This window comes from Budorcas taxicolor, chromosome 10, assembly GCF_023091745.1.
Source record: "Budorcas taxicolor isolate Tak-1 chromosome 10, Takin1.1, whole genome shotgun sequence".
Classification (NCBI taxonomy): Eukaryota; Metazoa; Chordata; class Mammalia; order Artiodactyla; family Bovidae; genus Budorcas; species Budorcas taxicolor.
The window spans coordinates 15,167,611-15,195,407 of NC_068919.1; the positions used below are offsets into that span (position 1 = coordinate 15,167,611).

The window sequence follows — 27,797 nt, forward strand, 5'->3', positions numbered from 1 at the left end:
CCCTCCTAGGATGCTTAAGCTCCACATTAGAGCACCAAGTGGCTTCTCATCACCAGTCCTCAAATAAAAGTAAGAAAGTAGAGGTGATTGATCTAACTATAGACAGTTCATCAGATGAAGAAGAGGAAGAGCCATCTGCCAAGAGAACCTGTCCTTCCCTATCTCCAACATCGCCACTAAATAATAAAGGGTAAGTGCTGAGATCTTTTTATAAAAAAAGTCATTGTGACAGTTAATTTTGAAAATAGGATTAAAAGATCTGCCAAATAAAATGGTTATGCACGATTGTAAACAGTACAGAGAATGAGTTGGATTGTTCTCAGTGTATTTATTTCTTCAGTTCAGTTCAATTGCTAAGTCGTGTCTGACTCTTTGTGACCCCATGAACTGCAGCACGCCAGGCCTCCCTGTCCATCACCAACTCCCGGATTCCACTCAGACCCATGTCCATTGAGTCAGTGATGCCATCTAACCATCTCATCCTCTGTCATCCCCTTCTCCTGCCCTCAATCTTTCCCAGCATCGGGGTCTTTTCCAATGAGTCAGCTCTTTGCATCAGGTGGCCAAAATATTGGAGTTTTAGCCTCAACATCAGTCCTACCAATGAAGACCCAGGACTGATCTCCTTTAGGATGGACTGGTTGGATCTCCTTGCAGTCCAGGGGACTCTCAACTTCTCCAACACCACCGTTCAAAAGCATCAATTCTTCCGCGCTCAGCTTTCTTCACAGTCCAACTCTCACATCCATACGTGACCACTGGAAAAACCATAGCCTTGACTAGATGGACTTTTGTTGACAAAGTAATGTCTCTGTTTTTTAATATGCTGTCTAGGTTGGTCATAACTTTCCTTCCAAGGAGTGTCTTTTAATTTCATGGCTGCAGTCACCATCTGCAGTGATTTTGGAGCCCAAAAAAATAGCCACTGTTTCCACTGTTTGCCCATCTATTTCCCATGAAGTGATGGGACCAGATGCCATGATCTTAGTTTTCTGAATGTTGAGCTTTAAGCCAACTTTTTCACTCTCCTCTTTCACTTTCATCAAGAGGCTCTTTAGTTTTTCTTCACTTTCTGCCATAAGGGTGGTGTCATCTGCATATCTGAGGTTATTGATATTTCTCCCGGCAATCTTAATTGCAGCTTGTGCTTCCTCCAGCCCAGCGTTTCTCATGATGTACTCTGCATATAAGCTAAATAAGTAGAGCAACAATATACAGCCTTGACATACTCCTTTTCCTATTTGGAACCAGTCTGTTGTTCCATGTCCAGTTCTAAGTGTTGCTTCCTGACCTGCATATAGGTTTCTCAAGAGGCAGGTCAGGTGGTCTGGTATTCCCATCTCTCTCAGAATTTTCCACAGTTTACTGTGATCCACACAGTCAAAGGCTTTGGCATAGTCAATAAAGCAGAAATGGATGTTTTTCTGGAACTCTTGCTTTTCTTAAGGAGCTGGAATAATGCATTAAAGGGGTCACTTGGATATGATATTCATCATACCAAAAGATGGTTCTAGTACAGTGTTTCTCAAACTTGAATATGCATCGGAATCACCTGAAGGGCTTATTAAAACACATTGTTCTCCTGTACCTCCATGTCTGATTCAGGAATAGGAACAGAAAATGTTTGGGATTGATCTTGGGTCTCCTGCATTGCAGGCAGATTTTTTTTTACCGTCTGAGCCCTAATGAGTTCTCAGGCGATCCTAATGCTGGTCATAGGATTTTAAATATTTACTCAAACTAGAAAGTGTATGCTGTGAAATTAACCCTAAGTTGAGTGTGTTAAGCAAAAAGCAGAGAAGTGCCAGGTGAATGCTTTAAACCTGCCTCAGGATGTGCAAGGCTGGCAATGAAAGTGGCCCAAGACTTATGCTGCAGTACACAGTGCTTTCTATTTTGCAGGCTCATTTCCCATACTTCCCATTAGTCTCACGTCAATAATAATGTACCTTGGTTATGCCTCAGTTCACTTCATGAAACGTTGTTATCTGCGTTATGTAAAACACCCTGTGCTAAACATAAGTGGTGATACAGTGAGTTAGTACAGTCCCACCCTTAAAGAGTTTAACATTTTGAAGAGGATGGTAAAATAAGTAGCGGACTCTATAGCCATACTCTTAAACAGACTGTTGGTCTCTTGAGACACTTCGGAGATTCTCAGCAAAGGACGTCTTGTGTTGCTGAGGCACAGTTGTAGCACACAAAAGGTAAATCTAGAAATAGATGTGACCCCTTTTAGGTATATATCAGGAGAGTTATGTGGCCTGATGTAATTGAATAGGAGCTATATAGAAAATATTCCAACACGCTAGTGCCTGAAGGAAGAATTTAAGTGAGAGGAGAAAAGTCTGCAGAAAGCATTGATACAGATTTCAAGGTTTAAGAGGGAAAGTTAACACCAGACCAAGAACAGGTACTTTGATGCTTGCAGTCAGATTATTTTCAGGCTTGATATTGTTTCATGAAATGAAAAGATCTTCTATTTGAGTATATTTGTAGTTACAGGAAAGTTGAAATTTCAACATTAAAAGAGTACAGTTGTGATAAATGTAGCTCCTCTCTTGTTAAAGGACTTTGGCTATTTCAGGAATCTTTATAACACAACTAAACATGTTACACAGGTAGATGTTTCACTCTATAGAGTAGCTTATCTCGTCATACTGGTGGGAATAAAGATATTAAAAGCAGTATCATTATTCTAAATGAAATGGGTATTTAAACACTAATTCTACTTTATATTCTACTTTGTAAACATTCGCCATTGATGCAGCCTACCTTGACAGCTGTTAGCCAACAAGCCTGACCTTGTTATTACACCAGCTTCTTTTTAAAATCTGGGGGTGTTGTGGGGAGTCAGATTATCAAAAGCAGCATAGTTAGAACAAATATCGAATTTTGATTTCTAAGATTTTAGTTTAGATTTTATATTTAATATATATACTTACGGGGCTTCCCTGGTGGCTCAGATGCCTACAGTGCAGGAGACCAGGGTTCAGTCCCTCTATCAGGAAGATCCCCTGGAGAAGGGAATGGCAGCTTACTCCAGTATTCTTGCCTGGAGAATTCCATGGACAGAGGAGCCTAGTGGGCTAATTTATTCTTAAATACATATTTTTAAATGGTGTGACTATATTACATTTAACATGTGCTTAGTTGCTTAGTCATACCCGACTCTTTGAGACTGCGTGGACCATAGCCCTCCAGTATGACCAAAAACACGTTATTATTTTATTACTTTAAATGCCATTTTAGCACTATTGAAATTTATTCCATAAATCTGGATGTATAAATATTTCATGGACTAAGTGCATCATTATATATACAGAAGTTCTACTCTTAAGGATATTGATAGTAGTCATATATAGGTAAACATTTTTCCTTAAAGGAAATGTTTTTTGAGTGTTTAGAAATCTAATATTTCTTCTTTGAATATTTGCTGTGCTGTTTCTCCAAAAATAGCTTGTTTATTATGTTTGGGAAATTACATTAGATGCATTAACTACTTCTTGAGCTTCCCAGTGACTAATTGAACCCAGATAGAGTATTTGCAAATGCCAAACCTTTCTCAATTTTCAGATTTAAAAACAAGGTACCTGAAAGCTTATGATTTTTTTTTTAGTAGGATAACACCATATTCAATACCAGTGCCCATTTTTCAGTAATGACTAGCCTATAAATAGAAACCTAAACCCAGCATATTGGATATGTTATTGTGCAGTGTGAAGGTGGAAATCATTTTAGAATACAGTCACAAAATTGGAAGAAAAAGAGCCAGCCAGGAAGTAGAAAGAGGCAAACATTAGTAAATGTAAAATATTTTGCCGTCTTCAGCCACTGAGTGTTTAGTATTCCTCCAGAAATTTCCTTTGCTCTTTGGTATACCAAGATGTTTTTCAAAGACTAGCGTTTCAACTGCTTTTGTCTCTCTTGTAATCCTTTATAATCCCTTGAGTATTGTCAGAGGAAATAGCTAATGGAAAATGGTACTTTCTGTAGATGTAAGAAGTTTAATTAAGTTTCCATTAGACAAAACAATTTTGTGAGATGGATGAGAGTATGTTTTATACTTCATATCCCATTCATAAAAACAAGGTAGCGCATCATAATTAGAACGCTGTTCCTGGAAATCCAGCCTTGCTTGGCATCGTTAGAGATATTCTCTACCGTTGAAATTGCATCTCCATACCCCCAGCACTTTACATGAACTTTTAAATGCAAAAGACAGCCTCTGTCTGTGTCTCTGTTTTCTATAACATATCTGATGGCCCCTTATATGTTTGGGATAGCATATGGCCCTTATGATTTCACACAGGACTATGAGAATCCTTTTTCTTGTCAAAATCATTTTAATTCTCCCTTTTCTTTTTCCTTTATTACATCCCCCTTTTTGCTTTTCATTAATTTTTGGTAAAGAAAAAAGTACTTAACTACTCAGCTACTTAAACATTTCCCTCTATTCTCCCCGAATCCCTCTTTGTTCTTTTTTCTTTTTCCATTTCTACTGTCCTCCCTTTAAAAATGCTCCATCACCTGTTCATTTTGGAGGATCTCTACTCCTTGTCTTGCTGCCTTCATTCATTCAGCAGACCTTTTAAGCAAACAGCATTCCTCGTGACTGTGCTGGGCATTAGGTATTCCAAGATAAACAGTACCTAGTTTTTATTCTCATAAATCTTACAAGTCTGAGGGCCAGCTGTTAACTCTTCACTGCTCAGATTGCTTCATTCCCCTAGTCTTGTTAGATGTGTTTTCTTTGCGAGGATTTACCTATTCTTTTACTTGCCAACACCCTAGTACTTATTTTTTAAAGGTTTTAGAATTTTGTCTGCTATACTTTTCACTTAGATTTCATTGAAGTGGCTCAACTATGCCTTCGGCCTGCATTCTAAGAGTGTAGATGGTGTTCCGAAGACAACATGTGATTTATGAATGTTGGATACCATTGCATCCATCTCTTTTCCTTATAGCCTCTGAAAGCTGCTATTAAGTATACAAATTATTTCTTAATAATCATGGTAGTCTAAATTATATATTGTTTTGCTTTTGTTTTTATTTTCAGCACAAAAACTGGGACTCATTGTGAAATTCTGCCCTTTTATTAAACTTAAGTTCAACTGACTCATGAAAATTTTGCAAACCTTTTTTTCTTCTAGCATACTGAGTCTTCCACATCAAGCATCTCCAGTGTCCCGTACCCCAAGCCTCCCTGCTGTAGACACAAGCTATATTAACACATCCCTCATCCAAGACTACAGACATCCTTTCCACATGACACCCATGCCTTATGACTTACAAGGTGAGTTACCCATTCTGTGTTGCCATGTAGCATTATAAATGCCTTTGATCTATATAGTCTTCTTCTGGATAAGTTTAAGAAAGATTGAAAGATCAGGGATAGAGGAGGTTGGAATCTAGGAAGGTGGGAGAAATGTATACTCCAGACGTAAATAAATACAGACTCTGTTTCCTATTAGTACCTTCATCAATAGCCAGTGTTTCACTACCAGTGGTAAAAATAAAGAAATGATCTCTGGGTTTTTTGTACTTCAAAGTAGTCGGCAATTGGCTTTTGAATGGTTTCCAGGATGTTGCTTATGTTGCTTTGAATTTTTATATTAATGAAAATTATTTTTGTTCCCTGAATCTGGTTATAAGGCAGCACACATTGTGGGTAGCTATGATGTGTTATCTTTTAGACAATGCAGAATTGAAACATTGGAAAGTTTTAATTTTTGTTCTGGTGAACCCAGTTTCTTCTTTTTGAAAGTAATTTGAAATGTCATTATAATCATTTCTACAATGTATTTTGAGTTCATAATAGTCATTTATATTGTCAAAAATTACTGTTGTCATGTATCTTTGCAATTTAATAATTTTGTATATTAGCCATATAATCTAAGAACATTTTTTAAATTACAGAAAGCCATATTTTCTCATTGTAGAAAATATAATACAAAAACACAGAGTGGAAGTTTCTCTCCATCCCTTCTCTACAGTAAAATTCAGGGTCACTGGCAAGGATTCTTGGGAGCTGAGATATTTGAGTGAATTCTTAGTGAATGTTGTGAAAACCGTGTTTCAGCTCTGTGCAGTAGAACTTTCTGCAACTAGGGGAATGTAATCTGGCCAGTACAGTAGCTGCTGAGCTACATGTGGTTACTGAGCATTTAAATGTGGCTAGTGTGACTAAAGAACTGAGTTTTTCATTTTATTTAATCTTAGTAAATTAAATAGCCACATTAGGTGGTTAGTAGCTACTCTGTTAGTCAGTGTAACCCTGTTTCTCACTGCCCATTGCCAAACTCACTGTCAAGAACCAAAGTTCTATACATTTTCAGATCCTTATGGTATAATCTGTTCTAGTGTAGATAGTGGTAGTGGTGGTAGTTTAGTCACTAAGTCAGGTCTGACTCTTGTGACCCCATGGACTATAGCCTGCCAGGCTCCTCTGTCCATGGGATTTTCCAAGCAAGAATAATGGAGTGGGATACCTGCCATACTTTGGAGGTATCCCTAAAGTATTTGTATTGTCATATTTTTATCTACATCTGTGTGTTGTACTTTTCTTCAAGTTTAGATATCATACTGAGGGATTTTATTCACATTGGTTTACTTGCTCTTCATCACATTACACACTGGGCAATGTGGACAAGAATGTGAATTGGAAGGGGCCAGCTTACAGTGACTTCCCTGCAGCCAGGGATGAGAGCTGGTCCTCCACGCCAGCGAGACACTCCCTCGGGTCTCTTCCCCTCTTGTGTCACTAGTCTCTGAGTTAGAATCCAGTACAGACAGTGGGAAGTGAAGGAATTTGAGGAAGCCAATCTGTCTTCCAACTTGCTTAACGTCTTTTAACTTCAAACTTTCTCATCCGCAAAATGAGACCGAATAGAATTGCATACCTCGTGAGGTCCTTGTGTGGAGTAGGTTAGATTGAAAGGTAACTTCATGGGAGCCAGTGAGAGCGTTTGGTGCAAAGTGCTCAGTCAGTTTAAGGGGTTGGTGTTTGGATCTGAATGGGGCAGCAGTGGCCCAAGTCCTGTAGATGGCGCCACTGGGAGTGCACACCATTGCTGAAACTTGGACTCCAGGCTTTATAATCTAGAGATGGGAGAGATCTAAAATATTCAGCTCAACTCTTCATGTTTAAATAAAATGCTAAATGAATTTAGAATTCGCTTTTAAGATATTGTCTTTATTTTTGTAGTGTTGGGGCATTTGGGAGGCTCTTTTTTTTCCCCCCCACCAACTAAAATAATTTTTTCTTCTGCAGGGATAGATTTCTTTCCTTTCTTATCAGGAGACAATCAGGTATGTTATATGAAAAAAAATTGTTCTTTTAATTCTACATTAAAATGCTTAAAAGTATAATATGTAGCTAAGAGAAAGAACATAAATTCCCTTAGAAAATTCAGAGTTGTTATACTCATTATTCTTAAGGTTTTAAAAATTTAAATAAAAGTCCCTTTCTTTCAACTGTGCCTGAATATATTAAGTAAAGTGTCTGTTTCCCAGTACTTTTTATAAAGAAACAGGGCAGTGGGTCATATTGAATGACAAATTTCTTAGCCAGATATCTCCAGGAGGGGACGTAGTCTGTCCTCTTTCCTGCATATGCCTCTTCAAGAATAGCATTATGAGAATTGCGTGCAGTACAGATTAAAACAAAAACCAATATTTTGATCCCCGTCCCCAGTTTCAGATACAAAAATGCCTCAGTGATGTGCTAATAAAAATTAAAATAAAAAAGGTCAATGATGTGATCATTATATAACACCATTTGATTTTGCAAAATGTTTTACTGAATATTTCAGAAACACCAGGTGCTTAGAATATGTTAAATTTAGGACTTTGTTCTGCTGAGAGAAGAGAGTTTATTAATTTATGACAATAATTAACTTTATTTTCTGTCTTTTTTTCCTCCTCCCTAGCATTATAACACCTCCCTCCTTGCTGCTGCAGCAGCAGCAGTTTCAGATGATCAAGACCTCTTACACTCGTCTCGGTTTTTTCCGTATGCCTCCTCACAGATGTTTCTCGATCAGTTAAGTGCAGGAGGCAGTACTTCTCTGCCAACCACCAACGGAAGCAGTAGTGGCAGTAACAGCAGCCTTGTATCCTCCAACAGCCTAAGGGAGAGCCATGGCCACACTGTCGCAAATAGGAGCAGCACGGACACAGCAGCCATCTTTGGCATCATACCAGACATTATTTCATTGGACTGATCCCCACGCCCCTGCTGCTCCCATCCCCACCCCAGATTAAAGGAACTTGGCAGAAAGAAGAGAACTTTGTGCTATGTTTTACCTTATTCTGTTTAGAAAAGTACACAAGCGTGTTTTTTTTTCCTTTTTTTAGGGAAAAAATTAAAAGAAATGTACAGAGAACAAAACTATATTTTCAGTTTTACTTTTGTATATAAATCTAAGACTGCCTGTCTGAAAAAAAACACTTGTAAAAAAAAAAAAAACAAAAAAAAAGGAAAGAAAAGAAAAAAAAAAAGTACCCACAAACCACCTTCGGTTCATTTTTTCTGGATTCTGAAGATTTTTTTTCATCGTTTGTCCTATGGTTTTGGTTTTATTTTAGTTCAATGGCATTATTTTATTTGCAATAACAGAAAAGGAATTGCATGTATGAAGTTTTAAATTGTGGGCTTTTCTTTGTTGTGGGGAGGGGGCGGGGGGGGATAGTTTTAATTTCCATTTTCTAAAAATGACAGACTTGGATTCTCTTTGTGTGCATATTTTATTCAGCCTTAAGTTATAAATCTCATCTGTCGCTCTGCATTCCCTGTGTATTTTCAGGACATAGCTTGTAGGTGTGTGTGTTCAGTGTGTGTGTCTGTGTGTATTTCTCTGTCATTACTGTTCCTTCTCCCGAGTTTGCATTCAGTTGATAAACCAGTTGCCTGCTTCTTTCAAAGTGCTTTGAAGGTCTTGAATTCACATATGAGCGTCTTTATCAACTGTCCCAATTGCATGTTCTCCATCACATATTCTCTCTTAATTGCTAGATGCCCCCTGAGAATATGTTTCAGAGATTGGAGTAAAGCTGTCTGGGTAAGGAGTAGGCTTAGTCTAGTTCTTTATTCTAAATTTGGATTGCCAGTATTATGTATTTAAACCAAGTCTGTGAACACCTGCTATTTTGGCCACAGGGTAACAAATTTTCCTGTAAGATCGTCATACCAAAGTAGGAAGTAAAAATAGCATAGAAATCCCTGTTGGGTATCATGTGCAGCTGACAGAGGTAAGGCTACATCACCTCAAAAAAGAAAGACAGACAGTCAGTTATCCTTGAAAGTAAATTCTTTTCAGAAAATAGAGTGCACCATACATGTCCGTCTGTAGAAATATATCATCTGATAAATAATTGAAATTCAAAATGGGCTTAATCCTTATCCATTTTCATTCTCTGGTTCTAACTGTACTTAATTTTAGCCTAGTAATCTTGTTTATTTTTTTTCTTCACTTTTTAAATACAAGCATGACATAGGAAAGTCAGATTTTTTTAAGAATTCATGGATCAGTCTGATCTATCCTTACTAATAATGGAACATGTAAATATATTGAAAACTGTTTTTCAGGAAATGAGTGAGGGTTGGAGGGAAGGAAAAAGTGATTCTACTTGTGTTCCAAAATCCTCGTCAGAGAAGGTATTAACGTTCTTCAGGTAATATCTGAAGGTGTCAAAAATATTTTTTATCTGATTGAAAGGTTTAGCAGGTTTAACAGAAAAGATAAAGAAGGGGCATAATGATTACCAGTTTTCCAAGCTGGATTTTTATATCACAACTGTTAATATTCTCAGAGTTGTTCTCAGAGTTGATGAAGGACCACCTTTGTGTATAAAATTGTCATATTTTAAACCTTGCAGTGGTAACAAATTGACCTACTTTAATCCAGTTAGAATTCAAGATGGCTATGTCTTCAATTGTATGATAAAATTAATGGCTCACATGACTGTGTGGCATCTAAAAATACCTGTTTTTACAGCATCTCTCTGCCACCAAATTGTTGACTTGAATTTTGAAAAACAAGTTGGTATTGATATGTATATGTGTGTGTGTATATATGTATTTATAGACAAGTGTGTGTGAGTAACAAGTGAGTTATATAGTCTTCCCTACGCATGTGTATTCCACACATACATGGCTGAGTTATAGTCACTAAACAACTTGCAATAAAAAAAAAATTCATTGTCAGTTAAAACAGGAAATAGTTAAGTTTTTAAACGAATCTGGTGTTATGGTGAGTAAACACTTTAGAACTCTCATTGCCATGTTAACTTAGGCTAATATCTAATAGTATTATAATTTGTGTCTAATTCAGATTGGGATAGAAATTACTTAAATTGTAGGGAGTTGCTTCTTATTTCACATTGTAATAGGAAATGTTTCTATTAATTCAGCTACCTAAGATAAAATGAATAGTTTTGTTTTTTTCTTTTTTTGTCGTTGTTAGTGGTCTCAGAATTCTGATCAATAACTTTGTGTATGATGCTGAATTACGAACTGTTTGAATGATCCAGTTGAAAACCCATCCCTCTACTTTCTTCAGCCCAGTTTTGGAGAGAGTTATTTTCCCTCAGTGTCTTGCGTTATACCAATCTAAGGGAAGAACAGGTAACAGGGAGAAATAAATGTCTGTCTAGTAGCTTTGGTCATCTCCACAGGAGCAACTAACCGTTCAGTTGTCTTTTTATTTTAGTTCATTCCACTCTAAGCAGTTTGTTCCCTTCAGTTGTTAACTTTCTCAAATGTTGCAGTAGTAGTAGCTATTACTCTGTTGGTCTCATGGCCGATGTTAATCAATCAGACTTTTATGATCCATAGTAATTATCAGTGGAGTAATGCACTGCATCTTTATCTTCTAAGTTTTGTTTTTTTTAAAGCACAGTTGTTTCTTTTTTCCCTAGCCAACTATCACTACCACGCGCCCCGCCCCCGACCCCCTACCCTGGCATAGTGCTAACACTGACATGCTGTCTGTGGACAAATGACGATTCTCAGAATCTTTAGTCGAGTTACCACCATCCCCCTTGCCTTGGTCACTCATAATAGGTGTGCATATGTTTGTGTTTCTGTACAGAACTGTGGGTGGGTGTGTGTGTATACGCACACATACCTTTAGTATAATAGCTGTTTGACTAGCAGGGTTGAAGTGGCTTTTAATTACTTTGTGGGCATTACTGAACACGTTTTTAAAACTATCTGGACCTTAACCATGCCACGCTTGGTTGACTAATTTATTTTGAGCATTAAAATTTTTCTACTGTTAATTTAGACATTATCACAATTCTCTATTACTGACTTAGAAAAGATATACTTAAGCTTCTGAGAAATGTGATTTCTTGGCAGATATTTCTTTGAGTCAAATGTCTGAAACTGAATGGAAATATATCCCAATTTTAAATTACTAATTGTAGAAAGAACATTGTTTTTAAACAATTTTAAACACATAAAACACTTCAAGATCTTTAGGACTTTAAAGCACATTTGAAATTATTTTAGAAAGATGTTAGTAAGAATTTTGTTTTTTCAATACATGTTGGATTCTGTTTTTTTAATTAAAAGAAAACACAAAGCTTAGATTTCAGAAAGAGGGAGGGAGACTAGCTGGTGGTTCCAGAGTGTGCTGCTGTTAACTGTTTAATTAACAAAGGGGAAAAATGTATATAAACAGATATAAAAGTTACCATAAATTCCATGAACTTAAATCTGTGATTCATTGCCTTAAAACTTTCTCTCTTAGAATTTCCATACCGCATGCCAAACCAGTAAAATGGCTTTTAAAAATGTATAGTAGACCAATGTCAGTTTGTATAAAAGTACCAAGTGAAAATATTTATTACATGCATTGGAAAAAAAAAATTGTTTACCTATTGAATGTTACCTGTTTATGTAGAGCTCTTTAGATGTAATAAAAGAAAAACCTTCAGTTAATTTGTCTTCTGTAAAGTACACTGCTGGGTATACAAGGGGACAGTCCCTGTGAGAAAAAGTGACAATGCTTTGTGCTTCCAGAGCCCCTTTGATGCAGAGATTTCAAAGCATGACAAGTAGTTTATTCTCTTGCAACATGCTTTGAGGTAAGTCATGAATATACAGCTGTCATTCCCCCCCTTTCTTACTGAAATGTGGCTAGCTTTGTAGTGAACCACAGCATTGGTTTAGTTTTAAATCTGTTTAATTAATTTGCAATTTGACTGTTAAGAGCACTGTGGCCTTTTTGCAAACCATACTAGGCACTAGGTAAACCAATGTCAGGAATGAGCATGAAACCCAGGCATGGGGTCCTTGTCAGAGCCTTATCTGGGGTATATTTTTAAATTAGAACGCATCCCAGGATCTTGGTATCCTACCCACTGAACACCCTTAGAACACAGAGTCAGTGGACATGAGCCCCAGGTTCTAATGGCCAGTACATAACACTTAGGTGTCTTTGGCAAGTTATACTTCAGATTCCTGTTAGACAAATGAGATTCATAAAACTTGCCTGGAAGCCATATGAGTACCACCCAGTAGCGTATAAAGGCCAAGCTTTGAGGGACTAGACCCTCATTTACTGTTATAGCCCAGAACTTCCTTTTCCTGTCCATCTAAATCCCAGGTATCTACTGTCTAATCCTTGGCATTTCAGGTTGGCTATGCAAGACTAACTCCCTCATGTCCATGAGGGGTTAACAGTTGATGTGGAGCTTGACCCTTGAGCCTTGCCTGAAAGTGAATTATAGCAGTTCTCCATGGTGTGCCAGCATCTAACCAGCCTCAGATGAATTTACCATGAAGGTAATGAAGTTTAAGCACAAGAGCCCCTCACTTGCTCTGGCCTCTTCCAGGGTCCTGGGAGCAGCCCTTAGTAATTCTGTACTTCTCTTGTATTATTCTGGAAGGCTGCCGAATCGTATAACCCTCAGATCTCACAAAACCTGAATCTGCCCTTGTACTGTATGAGCCTGAGATCCCCAGCTAGACAATCACAAGTTCACCTACTTGGTGTTTAGGGTGGGTGGGTGGGGGGCACATAACTGCCTGCCCCCACATAAACCTCTCCAGCTCCTAGGCATTCCTGATCACTTAATGGGCAGTTACACTGTTGGGAAAACAAAAGTGACTCTCTCTCAAGACCTCCATTTGGTCTGAAGCCACACATCCTTACTGAGATAGTTACACTGACTGTGACTGCTTTGTCCCCTGAAGTTTCCCTTGTGCCTCGCCCTCAAACTTGTGTCCTGTGTAAACCTCCCCAGAGACACACCTCCCTCTTAATTTGGTTTTCTTTTGCGTTAGCCACTAAGGCACCATTAGCAAAAGCCACAGCCCAGAGAGCACAATTTTGATACATATAAGGATGAAAATCTCTGTACTTTGAGTTCCGCCTGGCTCCCCTCTCAACATGCTGATGTGTGACTCCAGCCCTTTTTAGGACTGTGCTGACTCATAACTAACTTAAAAAGCCACTTGCGCTAGAAAAGCTCCTGGCAGGACCAGTACCCCTGGAACAGTTTGGCAGGGCTCCTGCTGTGTCACGGCTGTGGTCTGTTCCATCCCCTTACTACTTGCCTCTAGTCCTGAGGAAACAGGTTGAAGCCATCATCAGTCTGACCCACTTAAGCAAACCCATCCTAGTCCCATGAACCCCTCTGATAAGGGGCCAGGGAAGAACTCAAAATGCTGAGCGAAGCACCACCATGAGTCTTCTCGGGGTCTGCAAGGCTGCAGTGAATGCAGCTCGTCACACCCGGTCCCCTTTGGTCGGCTGTAGTCAGATCCTTCCCAACATTTGGCTGATGCTGCCTTGTTCTAACCTGTTGTATACTCTGCTTATGAATGAATATCCAGGACTACATTAGTATGCACTGGGAATGAGAATTTACACATGACCCCATGGTGCTGCAAGAAATGTTGCCATAGTTTGTTTGAGCTCTCTGCTTGTTGCTGTTTCCCAGCTAGCTTTATCTTGAAAATGTGGAAGATGGTTCCAGCACCCAGATACAGAATATTGGTCTTCCTGTAAATTGCCCTTTTTAGGAAAAGCACAGTCATGGCAACCCAGGATTACATAGTGTCCTACAGTCTGCTAAAGCAAAGCCCATTCTCAATAGGCTCTGTGAGGTAAGAAGCAAGAATCCACTTTAGTGAGGATCCCTCACTTTGAGGGGTGAAATGATTTGCCCAGAATCACCTGGCTGGGAAATGGCAGTGTTGGGACTAGACCCCTGGCCCACCTCTAAACCACAGGCTATAAAGGGCTAGACTAATGGTAGTCGTTGAAACAGTACAAAGTTTTATTAAAGACGTGCTAATACCGTGGCTGGAATAATTTTGTTTCCTTGTCCTCTTGCTGGGCTTAGGTTTGTCATCTTGCTGTGTTTGCCATCTCCCGCAAGTGTAAGAAACACTTTCTTTTCCAAAACCCACAGTCTGAGTGCTCAGGCCCAGGGGCGGCTCTCTCGCCTCCTCGTTCAGTAGTCCCGCACAGGAATGGTGAGCTTCTGGATGAACTCGTCATACTTCACTTTGCCATTCGGTTCGATATCTGCTTCCCTGAAGAGATCCTCCACTGCGATAAATCACAGTAATTTCTCAGTTTGGCTTCAGTGTCATATGATAAGGCATCCAGCTGGGGGTTGAGCCTCCCCAGAGGTCTTCCCTGAACCTCCAGTTGACTGCTTCCATAGGTGAGGAAGTAACCAGTGAACAGAAAAGGACAACCAACTCCCTCCCCCTTGGAGACCATGGAATCAATTCTGAGTTCATCTGGCTTTCTGCAGGGGCCAGGATAGGGGGTGTACTGGTAAGGATTCAGTCAATGAAACCACCTTGTACCTTTTTTTTTCCTTCAGAAAATATCTGGCTCCTGTGCCCGTATTTCCAGAAAGTGTTGGCATGGATTTTACCTTCTACCGCCCGCCCTCTCAGACGCCCTCCATAACAGACACCCCTGCAGCTCCATCCTGGGGCCCCTAGCCCAGCCTATGGCCTGCCTTCCAAAATGACATCCCCCCACCCCAAGAGGGGGCTTGGTGACAAATGGTATCTGCCACTATCATCTCTTTCTGAAAGTGTTTCGGAGGTGGGATAGTATAAGAGAAAATAAATTCAACTGTGTCCAAGCTCAAAGCCTACAAAAACTGCCATTGTTCTCTAATGTTGCTCAGAAAAAAGAAAGAAACGTACATTTACTGGTTCTGGATTCCTGGGATAAAATACAAGCTTGTCGCAGGAGTTGACAAGAAGAGCCAGTTCAGTTTACACTTTTCAATGGTGGCTTCTCAGGACCCTCCTCACCCTCTTACAAAACTCTCTCACTGCCCTGTCTCAACTTTGCCAGCCGCAGACAGCCCCCACACAACTCTGGACGGTGAAAAAGCATCCTGTGACTTCCTGCTTAAGCATCCTCCTCAAAATCGTAATTGCTATGCACTGCGTTTGAGCTGATAGTACTTCTGAGTACTTGTAGAACACTGAGACTGTAATTTATCTTATTTCATGGAGGAGTGTCTACCCATCAACCACTTGGTTAAAACTGTCCCAATGGACAAGTCCAGTACCGGTCACTGCAGCCTCCAGCTGTCCAGAAGAGGGGCAGCTGGAATCTGATGGTACCTTCTGGTTAGAATAGCAGTTCCCTGAAAAACCACAGAGAACCGGTTTGCAAAGGAGGCCTCCTCACAGCCGTCTCAGCTGCTCCAAGGATGCTTCTGCAGTAAACCAACTTTTCTTTCTATCACTGAAGGTAAAGGAGTCTTACTTCCAGTATTACCTTTTCTATCTCCCATAGCCAGAGGAAAAGGACATCAGTCTCTGGCAGACACTGCCAGTTTCTTTGAAATGTTTCTTTACTGGTTAAACAAATGAGAGAAATGTTTAAGTTTGGGGACCATGGTATTGTTTTAGACGGATCATTAACCGCAAAAATGAAGGCCCCTGCTGACCTCTCTGCTAACACTCCACCTGATCCTTAAAAGGCTGAGTAGTGTCCTTGGAGCCCGGGAGGAAAGCATAGCCTGTGATTCCCTGTTCACGTTAAAACAGCCACAATGAAAGATGGGATCGTGATAGCTGGCAGCCTGGAAGAGCGGGGGAAGCTCCATCTGCCTTCTCTAGGGCTATTTTTACTTCCTTTGCACTGTGCCTTTGTGACTGCAGATAAAATCTTAGCAGACTGCTTTATAGAATGTTAGCTCTTGCAGGGTCCTGAGGGATTGCCTATTGTAACCTGATTTCCCAACGAGGAAACTGAGGAGGGTGAGAGAGGTTAAGAAACTCACCTGAGCTCCCCCAGAAGGAGGGGGAGCCAGGATTCAAGTCTGTTGTGATTTCACCAAAGGCTAAAGGCCCGTCATTACCGGAGCCTTTTTCGTCCACCGACCGTGTCCTCCTGCCCCAATCACAGGTGAGCCCGGCGGCCTACCCAGAAATTGCAGTCTCTGGGGTTGGGGAGTGTGGACTCGGGTGGCAACCTGGCATGGCCGCTGTGGCTGGACCCAGGGGCCTGTCAGGCCGGCTGGGAGGACATCTGCAAAGGGCTCAGCATTGGGGTCACCCTCACCATGAACATCCGGCTTTCCCAGAAGGCCCAAGCCCCTCATCTGGCTCTGAGGCAGGAAGACAGGGAAGGTAGACAGGACATTCCTTCTGGAAGAGCTCAGGGCTGGCTGACTCATGAGAAAAGGGAGCAAAGTAACATCTCAATTTAGAAACTTGGTGGCAGCAGCAACTTCAGAAGACAGCTGTGGTGAGAGGAGTGCCTGAGCGAGGTCGGAGGGTGGGGGTCCCGGTGTCTGCTAGCCCTGTGTCTAGCGCCTAGCTCTGCTCGTCACAGGCCGCGCACCGCACCTGTTTCTTTAATCGGTATGAGAGGGACACTGGTGATCCTAGAGGTGTCGCGGTCATGAAGGCCCACAGTGAAAGTTAGAAGACATAGAGTAATGCCCAAGTAGCTCCTAACTGGGTTTCCTTACTGTCCCTTCACCCTGGCTAACTTCTGCCACTCACAGTCCCTAGTTTTCCAGGTTCCAGTCCAGAGTTCACCAAGCTTAGCATCTAGTCCCAACGTCCAGATGCCATCAGATGCGATGCCTACGTAACCGAGGTGGCATGATTTGGACTTCGGTGTGCCCCCAACCCCTTAGTCACCTCCCACTGTTGGGAAATAGGGACCCAGACCATTACCTTCTTTGTGGGTGAGCTTCTCCCCCAGTTGCATGAGTTTTGACCGCAATTCAGACGCCATGATGTAGCCTTTCTTCTCCTTGTCCGCCATCAACATGGCCAAAAGAATTTCCTTTTTTGGGTCCTCTTGTTTTATCTGCATATGCATGATGGTCAGGAAAGTAAAGAAATCCAGCTCTCCATTTCTGTCTAGGAAACCCCCAAACAGCAGAGTGAGCAAGGAGGAAAAGGCTTCTCTTGGGGATGTCAGCTGGCCTCCTGCCCAAGCCTTCAAGGCCAGCTCAAGAACCACCCAACTCAGGAAGCACCGTGGTGGTGGCTGTGTTCACGGGGAAGAGGCTGCAGCCTGTCTTGCTGAGTTCCCACCATGGATATGCCTCATTTAATCTTTCCAACAACCCTCAGTGCCTGGACATCTCATTTTGCCCACTAAAGAGAGAGAAGCTCAGAGCAGTGACAAGACCAGGATGAAGCACCGCTTCCTGTACCCCTTGTGGATGCTTCTCTCCTGCCCTGAACTGGAGGAAGTGCACCAACATGTTTATCCTCCCCCTTTGACAGTCGCTGCAACACATCTACAAAGACAGGTGGATGATGGGGCTCAAGCCTCCCTCACTTGCCCTTCCCTTCACTGCAGCCTCCACCCCAGCCCACACCCCTCCTCCAGGCATGCCTGGGGCCCTCAGCCCAGGCTGGGCTCCAACTGCAGGAAATCAGAAGTGCCCCTGCCCACAGCTTCCTGTCTGAAGGAGACGGAAACCAAAGGAAACCAGCACGCTTTGAAGACAGAAGCAGGGGTTCTCAGTGGCTGAGCTCCCCGTCACCAGGCTTGGGGCCTTCAGAGGCCACCCCCAGCCCAGCCTCAGGACAAGCTCCCATTGCCGCTGCAGTCGCCCTCTGATGGGGCCTTGGGATAACCCCAGCAGAGGGTGGGAACCCGACTGAGAGATGGGGAAACGGAGGTCCAGTTGGGCTGTTGATCAAGTGTTCCTTCCTCTTTCCTTCCTGAGTGTCCAGCTATCGATGCAAACAGCCATCCTGGCATCTGACATTCCTCCATCTTTTTTTTTTTTAAAAAGTTGCCACCACCAACAAAAAGCAACTCGTTTTTGGTTGTAAAAGCAGTATATGTTTTCTTCGTCAAAAACAGGAAACAAGAGGAATGAAAAATCACCCATAATCACATCAGCAGAGGACAACTTGGTAACGTTTTGGGTGGGTTTTCCTCTATGTTTTATTCCCATTTTGAACAATTTGGGGGAGCTCAGTCTTAGAAATGAGAATCTGGTTCCAATCTGATTCCCCCATTGGCTTAAGGGCTCGGAAGTTACCAGCTGGGCTCTGAATCTTGATGTTTGTCTGTAAAACTTGGATTAGGATAGTGCCTCCTTCATGGTGTTGCTGAGCTAAGCACATGACACATCTAAGTAAAGGGACACTTCCATCAAAACAACCTTGGGATCGTTTAGCACCGTCTGGACTGCAGGTTTGCAACAACTGTGGTGACATGTCTAGAGCCCCCGGTCCCCTGGGATGGGGCGTCACCTGTTGCCACGAGCACACCTGGCCAGGTGCCTCCACACCCAGCCAGAGAGCTCTGGCTAACACGGACCTCTCAAACCTCTGAGCTGGTCACACCTGACCTGCCTGCCTGCCTGCGTCCCTGGGACAAGAGCTATAGGGCTCAGGGCCCACCCACTCACCCAGACTCCTCCTTCCGTGGCAGCTGGCCCAGCCGGGCCCACTCACCTATCCTGTGAGTCTGCAGGTGCCGCTGCACCTCCCCAGGCGTTGGGCTGGCCCCCAGGCACCGCATCACCATCAGCAGGTCTGTGGCTTTAATCTTCCCGCGCTGCTGCTTGTCGTACAGGGAGAAGCATTCCTTGTACTCTGCCACAGCCCAGAAGGGAGAATCAGGGTCGCTTTTTCACCCTCCCCCAACTTCTCAATCCTCTCTCCACTTTCTGCCCCTCCCCTTCCTTCTGCCTGCTTCCCAGTCCGCCTCCCCTCCTAGAGTGGCCAGACCTAGCAAAAAAAAAAAAACAATCCAGGGCTGTCAAGGTAAATTGAGTTTCAGATAAACCTCAGTCCATGAGGTCACAAAGAGTCGGACAGGACTTAACAACAACATGTTTACAAAGGTATTAGTCGTTTATCTGAAATGTATGTTTAACTGCATTTCTTGCCTTTCATCCTGTCAACCCCATCCCCTTCCCCTCCTGACCTCCCTTCTGCCGCCTCCCTCCCTGCTCCTGTCCTCAACCGACTAAAACCACAGTGGTCAAGAACCCGCCTGCCAGTGCAGCAGACATGAGACGTGGATTCGATCCTTGGGTAGGGAGGATCCCCTGGAGAAGAGCATGGCAACCCACTCCAGTATCCTTGCTGGAGAGTCCCATGGACAGAGGAGCCTGGTGGGCTGCAGTCCATGGGGTGGCGGAGTTCGATGTGACTGAGGCAACTTAGCACACACAGGAAAACTTGCTCGCTCTCTCGCTCCAGGTCCAGCCCAGGGAGACCAGGAGCCCACAGCAGGGCACCAAATTCCTAGGGGATCTCAGCAAATGACAACTTAGGTGGGAAACAGAGCAATAATGCCTTGGGGCTTGCTGGAGGACCAGAAACCCGCTCTGGGAAGGCCTGGCAGAGAGGCCATCATACGTGGTGACAGACATCACAACTGGGAGCTTCTGAGTCCACTGCTGCAGCCGCCGGTCTCACACAGGCCCAGGCCCCACTCAAGACTTCAACAGGCACTGCCCGGACGTCCTCCCAGCTCCGCGGAGATCTTCCTTACTGCTCTCCTTGAACCCTCTCTCCCCTCTGGAGGTGAAGTGGCCTGCAGAGCCACAGCTCCCCAGCCCAGTGGAACCAGCCCCCACCTGCATCTGCCCTGACCCCCTAGCCCTGGAGGCACAGGGAGGCCAGCCAGGAGCTTGGGAAGATAAGGGGTCCTCACAGAGGCCCTGACCACAGGGTGGGGGTGGAACTGGCCAAATGCCCCTCTCGTGCAGCCCCCGGGACCCATGAGGTAGAGCTCCAGCTTGAGCGCCACTGGGAGCATCCCGGGCCCTGCACTGTTCCCTAGCACCCTGCACACTTCCCACAGCCAGCTGGATCCTCAGAGGCCTGGACCAGCAGCTTCTGAGCGGATAGTAACAAAACCAGCAAAAGCAGCTCCCACTACTAGCGCTTTCCCCCAGGCCCTTGTGTCATCCTCACTGTGGCCCTGTGGGGAGGGACCCTAGTTGTTCCCATGGTGCAGACGAGTGAGTGAGGAAGGCTGGAGCAGCCAAGGGCTCCTGGCAGTGGGGGCAGTGGGCAGCTAGCTCTGCCCAGGCTACCCTGGAACTCCATCAGAGGGCAGGAGAGGTGGCAGAGGATGCCCAGGCCGAGGGCCCCTTCATGCCGCCTCATTAGGGCCACTCCCAGCAGCCTAGGGTTTCAGAGGCATTGCTAATCAAAGGCAGGCCAGGCGGTGGGGGTTTAGAGACAATTATCTGCTTTTACGCCTGTGGAGAGGTTGAAGGGGAACCTCCCGCCCTTTCAGAACTTTCCAGAGCCTGGGCTTTGGAGGGGCAGACCACCAACAGGACCCAGCGGCAGGACCCAGAGTGGCCCAGGGAAGCAAGGCTTCACTGGTTCCTGTGAAACCCAATTCCCTCTAAGAGGGCCCAGCGCCAGTGGGGACAGGGACAGGGGGCCACCCTGCACGCAGGACTTGAACTCAGCCCCCCGCCCAGCTCCAGGGGACCTGTCTTGGCCACCCGAGCTTACCTTCTGTCTGGGTTTGCCTCTGCCCAAGAGGTGGGCCCATTACCTTCCTGGGACCCCATCCTATGACAGTGGAGCACCTTCTGACAGTAGCCGGGTGGGGACATCACACTCTTGGGACCGGGGATGGACCGGACTCCACAGGGGGCAAACTGCCTCCCCCATACTCTGCACCAGGGGGCCCATGGCCCCTGGTATCAGCAGGGCTAGAGTCAACGGGGGACCCATCTCCTCCCCAGTTACCTAAAATGTGTCTTCCTGCTTTAAAGATCTGGGGGGTCCTCTGGACTTGGAGGCCAGCCCTGAAACAGTAGGGCTCTTCTCTCTCTACTCCTGCCCCGCCTCCATGACCTCTACATCTCCTTGCTCTCCCTGCCAGGCCCTTCTCCTGCCAGACCTGCCTGCCATCCAACGTCCTGCTCACTCCTTTCCTTTGCTGTCCCCACCTCCCCACACAGGTGAACCCTGTGAGCACAAGGATTTGGGGCTCTGCTGTGCACTGCTGTATTTTTAATCCCTAGAATGGGGCTGGCACAAAAAAAGGACTCATAATTGGCACAAAAAAAGGACTCATAATTGGCACAAAAAAAGGACTCATAACTGTTGAATGAAAGAACAAATCGGGTTAAATAAACTGGATTAAAATCCCCTTTAAGTTGTCCCTTTGAAAATGCAAATGCCCCACGGCAAGAAAGAATCCTCCCCAGACCCAGGATAACACCAGCTGTGCTGGGAATGGAACCGACTCTGATGACATCTGTACATGGTACAGACTTAAGGATGTATAGCATCCAACTCACAAGTAGTAAAAAGACTTCGATTATAAATCCCATCTAGCCAATTGATTATCACAAGTGAGTTTCTGCCAGCTCTTGTATCCATTGCCAACCTACAATTTTGATTTAACCATAAGTGAGGTAAGCTGCAGGCCAATGAATGCAACTATTTTCCCAATGACTACACTGTCATTACATCTGATGAGTGATCTACTGTTAAACTATTCCTCACCTTTGTGCAAATTACATCCATTAAACTGAAGTCTTTCAAATCTTCAGCACTACTAATTGCGACAGAGCTATCTTTTAAAAAAACTTTTGTATAGACGAAGGGACTGGGACACTCTTTCATCTTCCTTTATTTAATAATGGTTCACAAAATTCCTAAAAGTGTACCACGTAGCTCATGCTAGCAAGAGCAAGCTGGCCCCGGCTTACATCTGGGTGACGTCCAGGCACAGAGTCAGGTGCGTGCCTGCCACCTGCTCTCTCTCGCTCACAGGAGCCTGATGAGGCAGTGTCATTATTCCCACTTCACAGATGAGACCACCGAGGCTCAGAGGTGACTGGAGCCCAGGTCCACTGCCTCCAAGGTCCCTGGTCTTCCCATTCAAGCAGTCTTTCTTTCCTGAACGTTTGTGGTCCCTTTCTGTGTCAGACTTTAGGATACAAAGGGAAACGTACCTTCTTCCTTTCTGGGAGATTCAGAGGCCCCAGAGGGAGGGTCAGTGAGCCCCAGCACCAGGTTTGGTGGGGGGGACACTGACAGCTGGATTCCAGCCCCGAGACTCATCAAGCCTTGTCTTAAGACTGGGTAGGAGAGGCCCCTACCCTGGGCCTTGGATTTTAAAAGTCCCTGCTCTGGACCCCGTTGAGGGGTAAGAATATCAAGGGGCCTATGGGGAGGCGCCTGCAACCCACCTACCCTCTCTCCCTTATAGACGCTGCTGGTAACCAGGACTCTGCAAGTCCTGCCCAGGTAACCAACCCTCAGTTCATCTCCCTGCTTGAGCTCAGCTGAGCCTCCCCAGCCGGGTCTGGCCCCTGGCTTCTGTGTAACCCAACTCTGTCGGCTTGGCCTCGTGGAAACAGAACCAGGCACTGTGGGAAACTGAAGCTGCCTGGGGCAGGTTTGGGGATTCACGGAATAAAGTGCTCCAGATGCCAACACTAGGCTTGCCGTCAGGGCAGAGGGATCTCTGAGGCCACCTCCACTGGCCTTCACCCTTTACAGATGGGGAGACTGAGGCCCACAGCCTAAACAAAGCACCCTTTCCGAGAGCACAGCCCTGGGCCCTGTTCTCTTTCTCAGCCAGTTACAAAGCCCCCTTTTCAGCTGGGGCCCTCAGTCACAACCAGTTGGTGTCTCTCAGACCAGCCCCTCTCCCCCTCCGCCCCCAACTATCAGGTTCTGGAGGAGAACAGAAGCGCTCCCCCTCCTGTCAGGCCCTCTTGCAAATCACACTGACTGTACTACGGACAGTTCTTACCTCCAAGCCTTATCCCCCGCCCCTCCACCAGGCCCTTCCTGGTAGCAGTCGGCCCCTGGCTTGTGGGTGGGCCCAGGTCTCCCACCAACAAAACATGAGCAGAGCAAATTACCTAATGAGACCCATATTTTGCTGTGAGTTGCTAATGAAAGAACAAACCAAACCTACCATTAATTTGGTCCTGGGAAAGAAACTTGGCCTGCAGCAGAGAGAGAACAGTCAGGAAGGGACTCCATGAAAGCCCCCTGCCTCCCCAGCCCCGGGCAGCCTGACCAGGCCACACAGATCCTCACCATCGCGGGGCCTCCAGCTGCCACCCGTGGGCTCGCTGCTCCCAGAACTGCCTTCCTGTTCCCCTTCTTCCCGGCTTCAAGTCGAAAGTCCGCCCAGCCGGGTGGAGGCCCCGGTAATAAATCCCCGGCTGCCATGGAGACCAGGCCCGCCGCCAGGGGTCAGATTCCAGCTTCCTGTGCTCTGTGGATGCCTGGCTGTGGGGTGGTGGCAGGCTGGATTTTGAGAGATGGGAGCTGCCCGAGGGCTTCGCCTGCACTTGGTCCTGCACCAGGAAGCTGATATTCTGTAGCCAGAGGACAAGGGCCGCTGTTCCTTCCTGGGAGCCCTCTGTGGACACTGAGAAGGGGTCACCCAGAGAGGGGATCGCTGGGTCCCCCCAGGCCTGCCTTCAGGGGTATTTCTCTCTGAGGATTGCATTAGGGGCTAAATAGAGTCTCCTCCTAGGTGTTGGGCACTTTGCACATCCCCTTTAGGCACATCACACACCACGTCATTAGTTCAGTTCAGTCGCTCAGTCGTGTCCGACTCTTTGCGACCCCATGAACCACAGCACGTCAGGCCTCCCTGTCCATCACCAACTCCTGGAGTCCACCCAAACCCATGTCCATTGAGTTAGTGATGCCATCCAACCATCTCATCCTCTGTCATCCCCTTCTCCTCTTGCCCTCAATCTTTCCCAGCATCAGGGTCTTTTCAAATGAGTCAACTCTTTGCATCAGGTGGCCAAAGTATTGGAGCTTCAGCTTCAACATCAGTCATTCCAGTGAACACCCAGGACTGGTCTCCTTTAAGGTGAACTGGTTGGATCTCCTTGCAGTCCAAGGGACTCTCAAGAGTCTTCTCCAACACCACAGTTCAAAAGCATCAATTCTTCAGCGCTCAGCTTTCTTCACTGTCCAACTCTCACATCCATACATGACTACTGGAAAAACCATAGCCTTGACTAGACGGACCTTTGTTGACAAAGTAATGTCTCTGCTTTTTAATATGGGAAGGAAACCCTGCGTGACACCACAGCCCAGTGACAGCCACCTCCTCCGCCAGAACCCTGGATGCCACACACAGGAGAGAAAGGCCCCTCTGAGGAAGACCTCGGTGCCCATTCCACAGCTCTGTGCCTCAGCATCCTGGCCTTATGTTGAGAGTTAATGGCCAGATGGTCCATTTTCAGCGTGAGTCAGTTCCTTCCCATTCTTCTGGGGGTGTGGTAGGTGCCCATGCTGGGGTCTGTGGCCCCACCACAGGCAACTCAGGGGACTCAGAGGGAGACCTCTTAAGTGACTTTCCTGGTCAGGAAGGCTCCCTCTTTTCTTCCTTCCCCTCCACTCCCCACTGCACTTCCCACCCCTTCCAGCAGAAGCTGCTGACTTTCCCCATTTCTCAGTGGTTTGTCCCCCACTGAGGAAGTGAACAGGGGATGGAGCTGCAGCGCTGGGCACAGCTGGGTTCTCCCCCTCCTTCTCCCAGATCCCTGTTGTATCCTGTGTCCACAGCTGGTGGCTGCCCTGCCTTTGCGGCCCCGACTCCAGGGCCCACCCAGTCTGTCGGGAGCGGCAGGTACGGCCACACCGGTTGTGCACTGCACTAGGGCCCCTGGTCTGGGGGCCTGGAAAGGCCTGCATGCGTGCAGAGGGAGCTGGTGGTAATCTGTAGAAGTTACATGGATCAGGGCAGGGGGGCTGTCTTTGTCCCCTGACCATTTTCTTGTGAAAGGTTCTCTTTTCCTCGACTTCACACCCATTTCTAGACCCAGAAAGTTTTAGCTGGCAGTTTCTGACTCCTCCCAGTTGGGGCTGAGGAAAGGCTGGTGGGAGCAGGAAAGGAGGGGAGTTTCTATGAGACTTACAGGAAGAAGAGGAGAGGGGACATCAGGCGGGGCCTTGGCAGGGCCTGGGGCACAGAGCGGATGCTTGAGGGGAAGCCTGAAGAGCCAGGCCCAGGCTCGCTTGGAATCACCCTGTGTTTGGAAAGGGGCTCCTGGGGGAGATGTGACCGTTGGGCTGTACCCCGAGGTCCTGCGAGCCATATAGTAGCCCAGCCTCGAGACCGAAGAGTCGAGAGACAGACAACAACTTATCAGATGGGGGAATCTTACGGATCTGAAGCCACATCCTGGAGCAACACCCCACTGTGGACGGCAGACAGCAGGCAGGACACGGCGCGCCTTCTGCTGCTCTGGAGGAGGAGGCGGCTACCAGTTATAGAGAGCATTGACTTCAGAAGGCTCATCAGTTACCAGGGAAACCAGCTGGGGGCAGGGGCAGGCGTGTGGACAGTCACAGATAAAAGGCCTGTGATGAACAGGACTGGACAGTCCTGTGTGTGAAGTAGGGACTGGTGGAGCAGGAGATACACAGACAGCAAGTGAACAGCCACCTTGAGCGGCCTGGCCATACACACCCACACATCCTGCACGACTCTTATAATCCTGGCCCTGCCCCTCTTCTGAGATATCCCTGGGGTCAGGTATGCAGAGGTGCATTGCAACCTCAGATCACAAATATAATGACAGAGTGTTGTTTTTGCTGTTTAGTCTCTAAGTTGTTTTCGATTCTTTTGCAACCCCGTGATAACAGTAGCTAGAAGAATACCAGGAGTTCCCAGGTGGTGCAGTGGTAAAGAATCCGTCCACCAACACAGAAGACCCAAGAGACACCAGTTCGATCCCTGGGTCCACAAGGTCCCCTGCGGTAGGAAGTGGCTACCCACTCCAGCATTCTTGCCTGGGAAATCCCATGGACAGAGGAGCCTGGCGGGCCACAGTCCAGGGGGTCGCAGAGTCGGACACGACGGAGTGTACACACAATCAAGAATAAGACACAAAGAGTGCTAGATAGTGATTCCCTGAGGCGCGAGCCAACTTCGGGTGAATTTTTCATGGAAGTCCAGAGGAGGGAGGCCCTGCAGTCAGACTCGCCAGTGGTGAGGCCAGGACTTCCCTGGTGGCTCAATGGTGGGAAGTCCACCTGCCACGGCAGGGGACACGAGTTTGGTCCCTGGTCCCAGAAAATCCCACGTCTCGGAGCAACCAAGCCCCGCAGCATAACTACCAAAGCCTGCACACTCCAGAGCCTGGGAGTCACAACTAATTAGCCCCTGTGCTGCAACTGCCCGTGTGCCCAGAGCCTGTGCTCCACACCGAGAGGAGCCGCTGCAGTGGGAAGCCCATGCTCTGCAACTAGAGAGCCGCCCCACTCTGCACAACCAGAGAAAACCCGCGCGCAACACAGACAGCGCAGCCTTAAACCAACAAACAAAGTGGTGAGGCCACCACTGTCACCCGGTCCCCAAACAGATTCCCTCTGCTCAGGCTAGGGAGAAACATAAGATGCTTAACAGGCACAGTACAGGGGAGATCGTGGCCATGAAGCCACACACAGGCAGCGACAGCATTCTGAGGTCACACCACCCCAGCCTGTGGTCGGCGTCCCAGCCTGCAGTCCCCACAGCTGGCGCCGAAACCTGGAGCAGGGGCTGTCTAACAGATCGTAGGGGTCATAGAATGGTGACTTTCTCCAGGGGAGGCCTGGATTAGTGACCTCAGTAGTGGTCTCAGGTAGGGCTGAGTGGAGGACAGGTGAAGTCTGTAAGACCCTTTCTAATCCTATTCCCCAAGAAGTGGCAAACCCACACCACCAGAAACTTACCTGCCAGTCCCAGGCCATGGTATACTGTGTTCCACTGGGAGCAGATCCTGTGGTCAGGACAGAAACAGTTGGACTTGGATGGTGCTGACTAGTTGCTTTGGGGTTACCATGGTGTAGTCTCTGGGTCCATTGCTCCTGGCATATTCAGTTATAATGTGGAAGGCTCAAGTTAGCCTCCTAGTTCACATGTCAGAGAGCAGATTTCCTGTCTCACTTGCTGGCTAAGTAGTCCATCCATCCTCCGCTTAGCCCGGCAGCAGGGGAGGAGGGCTCTAGGGCTGGTGGAAATGCCAGTGTCTATGTCATCTTTTACAGGCCAGCTCCTGAGTCTCATGGCCCATAAACTGGTTTCCTTGGTCGCTATTGCAGCGCTTTCCCCATACGGGCGTGCAGCCATCAGCAAGCCCTCTCGTGGTTTCCACTGGATTTATCCAGATGCTGTTGGATTACGGGCCAGTCACTGCTGTCCACCAGCGCAATCACCCCAGACCCACCTATCAGTGTGCCAAGCCTCTCAAGGCCAGCCTCTCCTGTATTTCTTGGGAAACATTTTCAGGAAACTTCCCAAAGAGATCTCAGTCAAGAGGGATAGGAATCACCAAGGCTCCAATAATTTGCTGATATCTTTTCCATT

The 27,797-nt window shown here is 46.0% G+C and overlaps 2 protein-coding genes across 4 annotated transcripts in view; one reads left to right on the plus strand and one right to left on the minus strand.

The window, feature by feature from the left end:
- The window catches only part of PIAS1 (protein inhibitor of activated STAT 1), a 125,143-nt gene extending 116,839 nt beyond the window's left edge, over nt 1-8,304 (plus strand). The window contains exons 11-14 of one of the 2 annotated variants that reach the window (XM_052646143.1): nt 10-190; nt 5,154-5,296; nt 7,274-7,311; nt 7,932-8,304. In XM_052646143.1, coding sequence (XP_052502103.1) covers nt 10-190; nt 5,154-5,296; nt 7,274-7,311; nt 7,932-8,225 — 656 coding nt within the window. In that variant the 3' untranslated portion in view covers nt 8,226-8,304. The remainder of the gene's footprint in view (nt 1-9; nt 191-5,153; nt 5,297-7,273; nt 7,312-7,931) is intronic. The other variant, XM_052646144.1, reaches the window with a different exon arrangement.
- Nucleotides 8,305-14,309: 6,005 nt separating this feature from the next.
- On the minus strand, nt 14,310-27,249 carry CALML4 (calmodulin like 4). Of its 2 annotated transcripts, XM_052646151.1 has the most exons (5): nt 23,516-23,650; nt 23,391-23,421; nt 18,932-19,072; nt 17,183-17,371; nt 14,310-14,567 (listed from the first exon to the last, which is right to left on the minus strand). In XM_052646151.1, exons 1-5 carry the CDS (start codon nt 23,648-23,650, stop codon nt 14,470-14,472), a joined length of 594 nt encoding a protein of 197 aa, XP_052502111.1. In that variant the 3' UTR covers nt 14,310-14,469. The 2 variants fall into 2 exon arrangements, with proteins under 2 accessions (XP_052502111.1, XP_052502112.1); XM_052646152.1 differs by lacking the exons at nt 23,391-23,421; nt 23,516-23,650 and adding an exon at nt 27,164-27,249.
- Nucleotides 27,250-27,797: the final 548 nt, after the last annotated feature.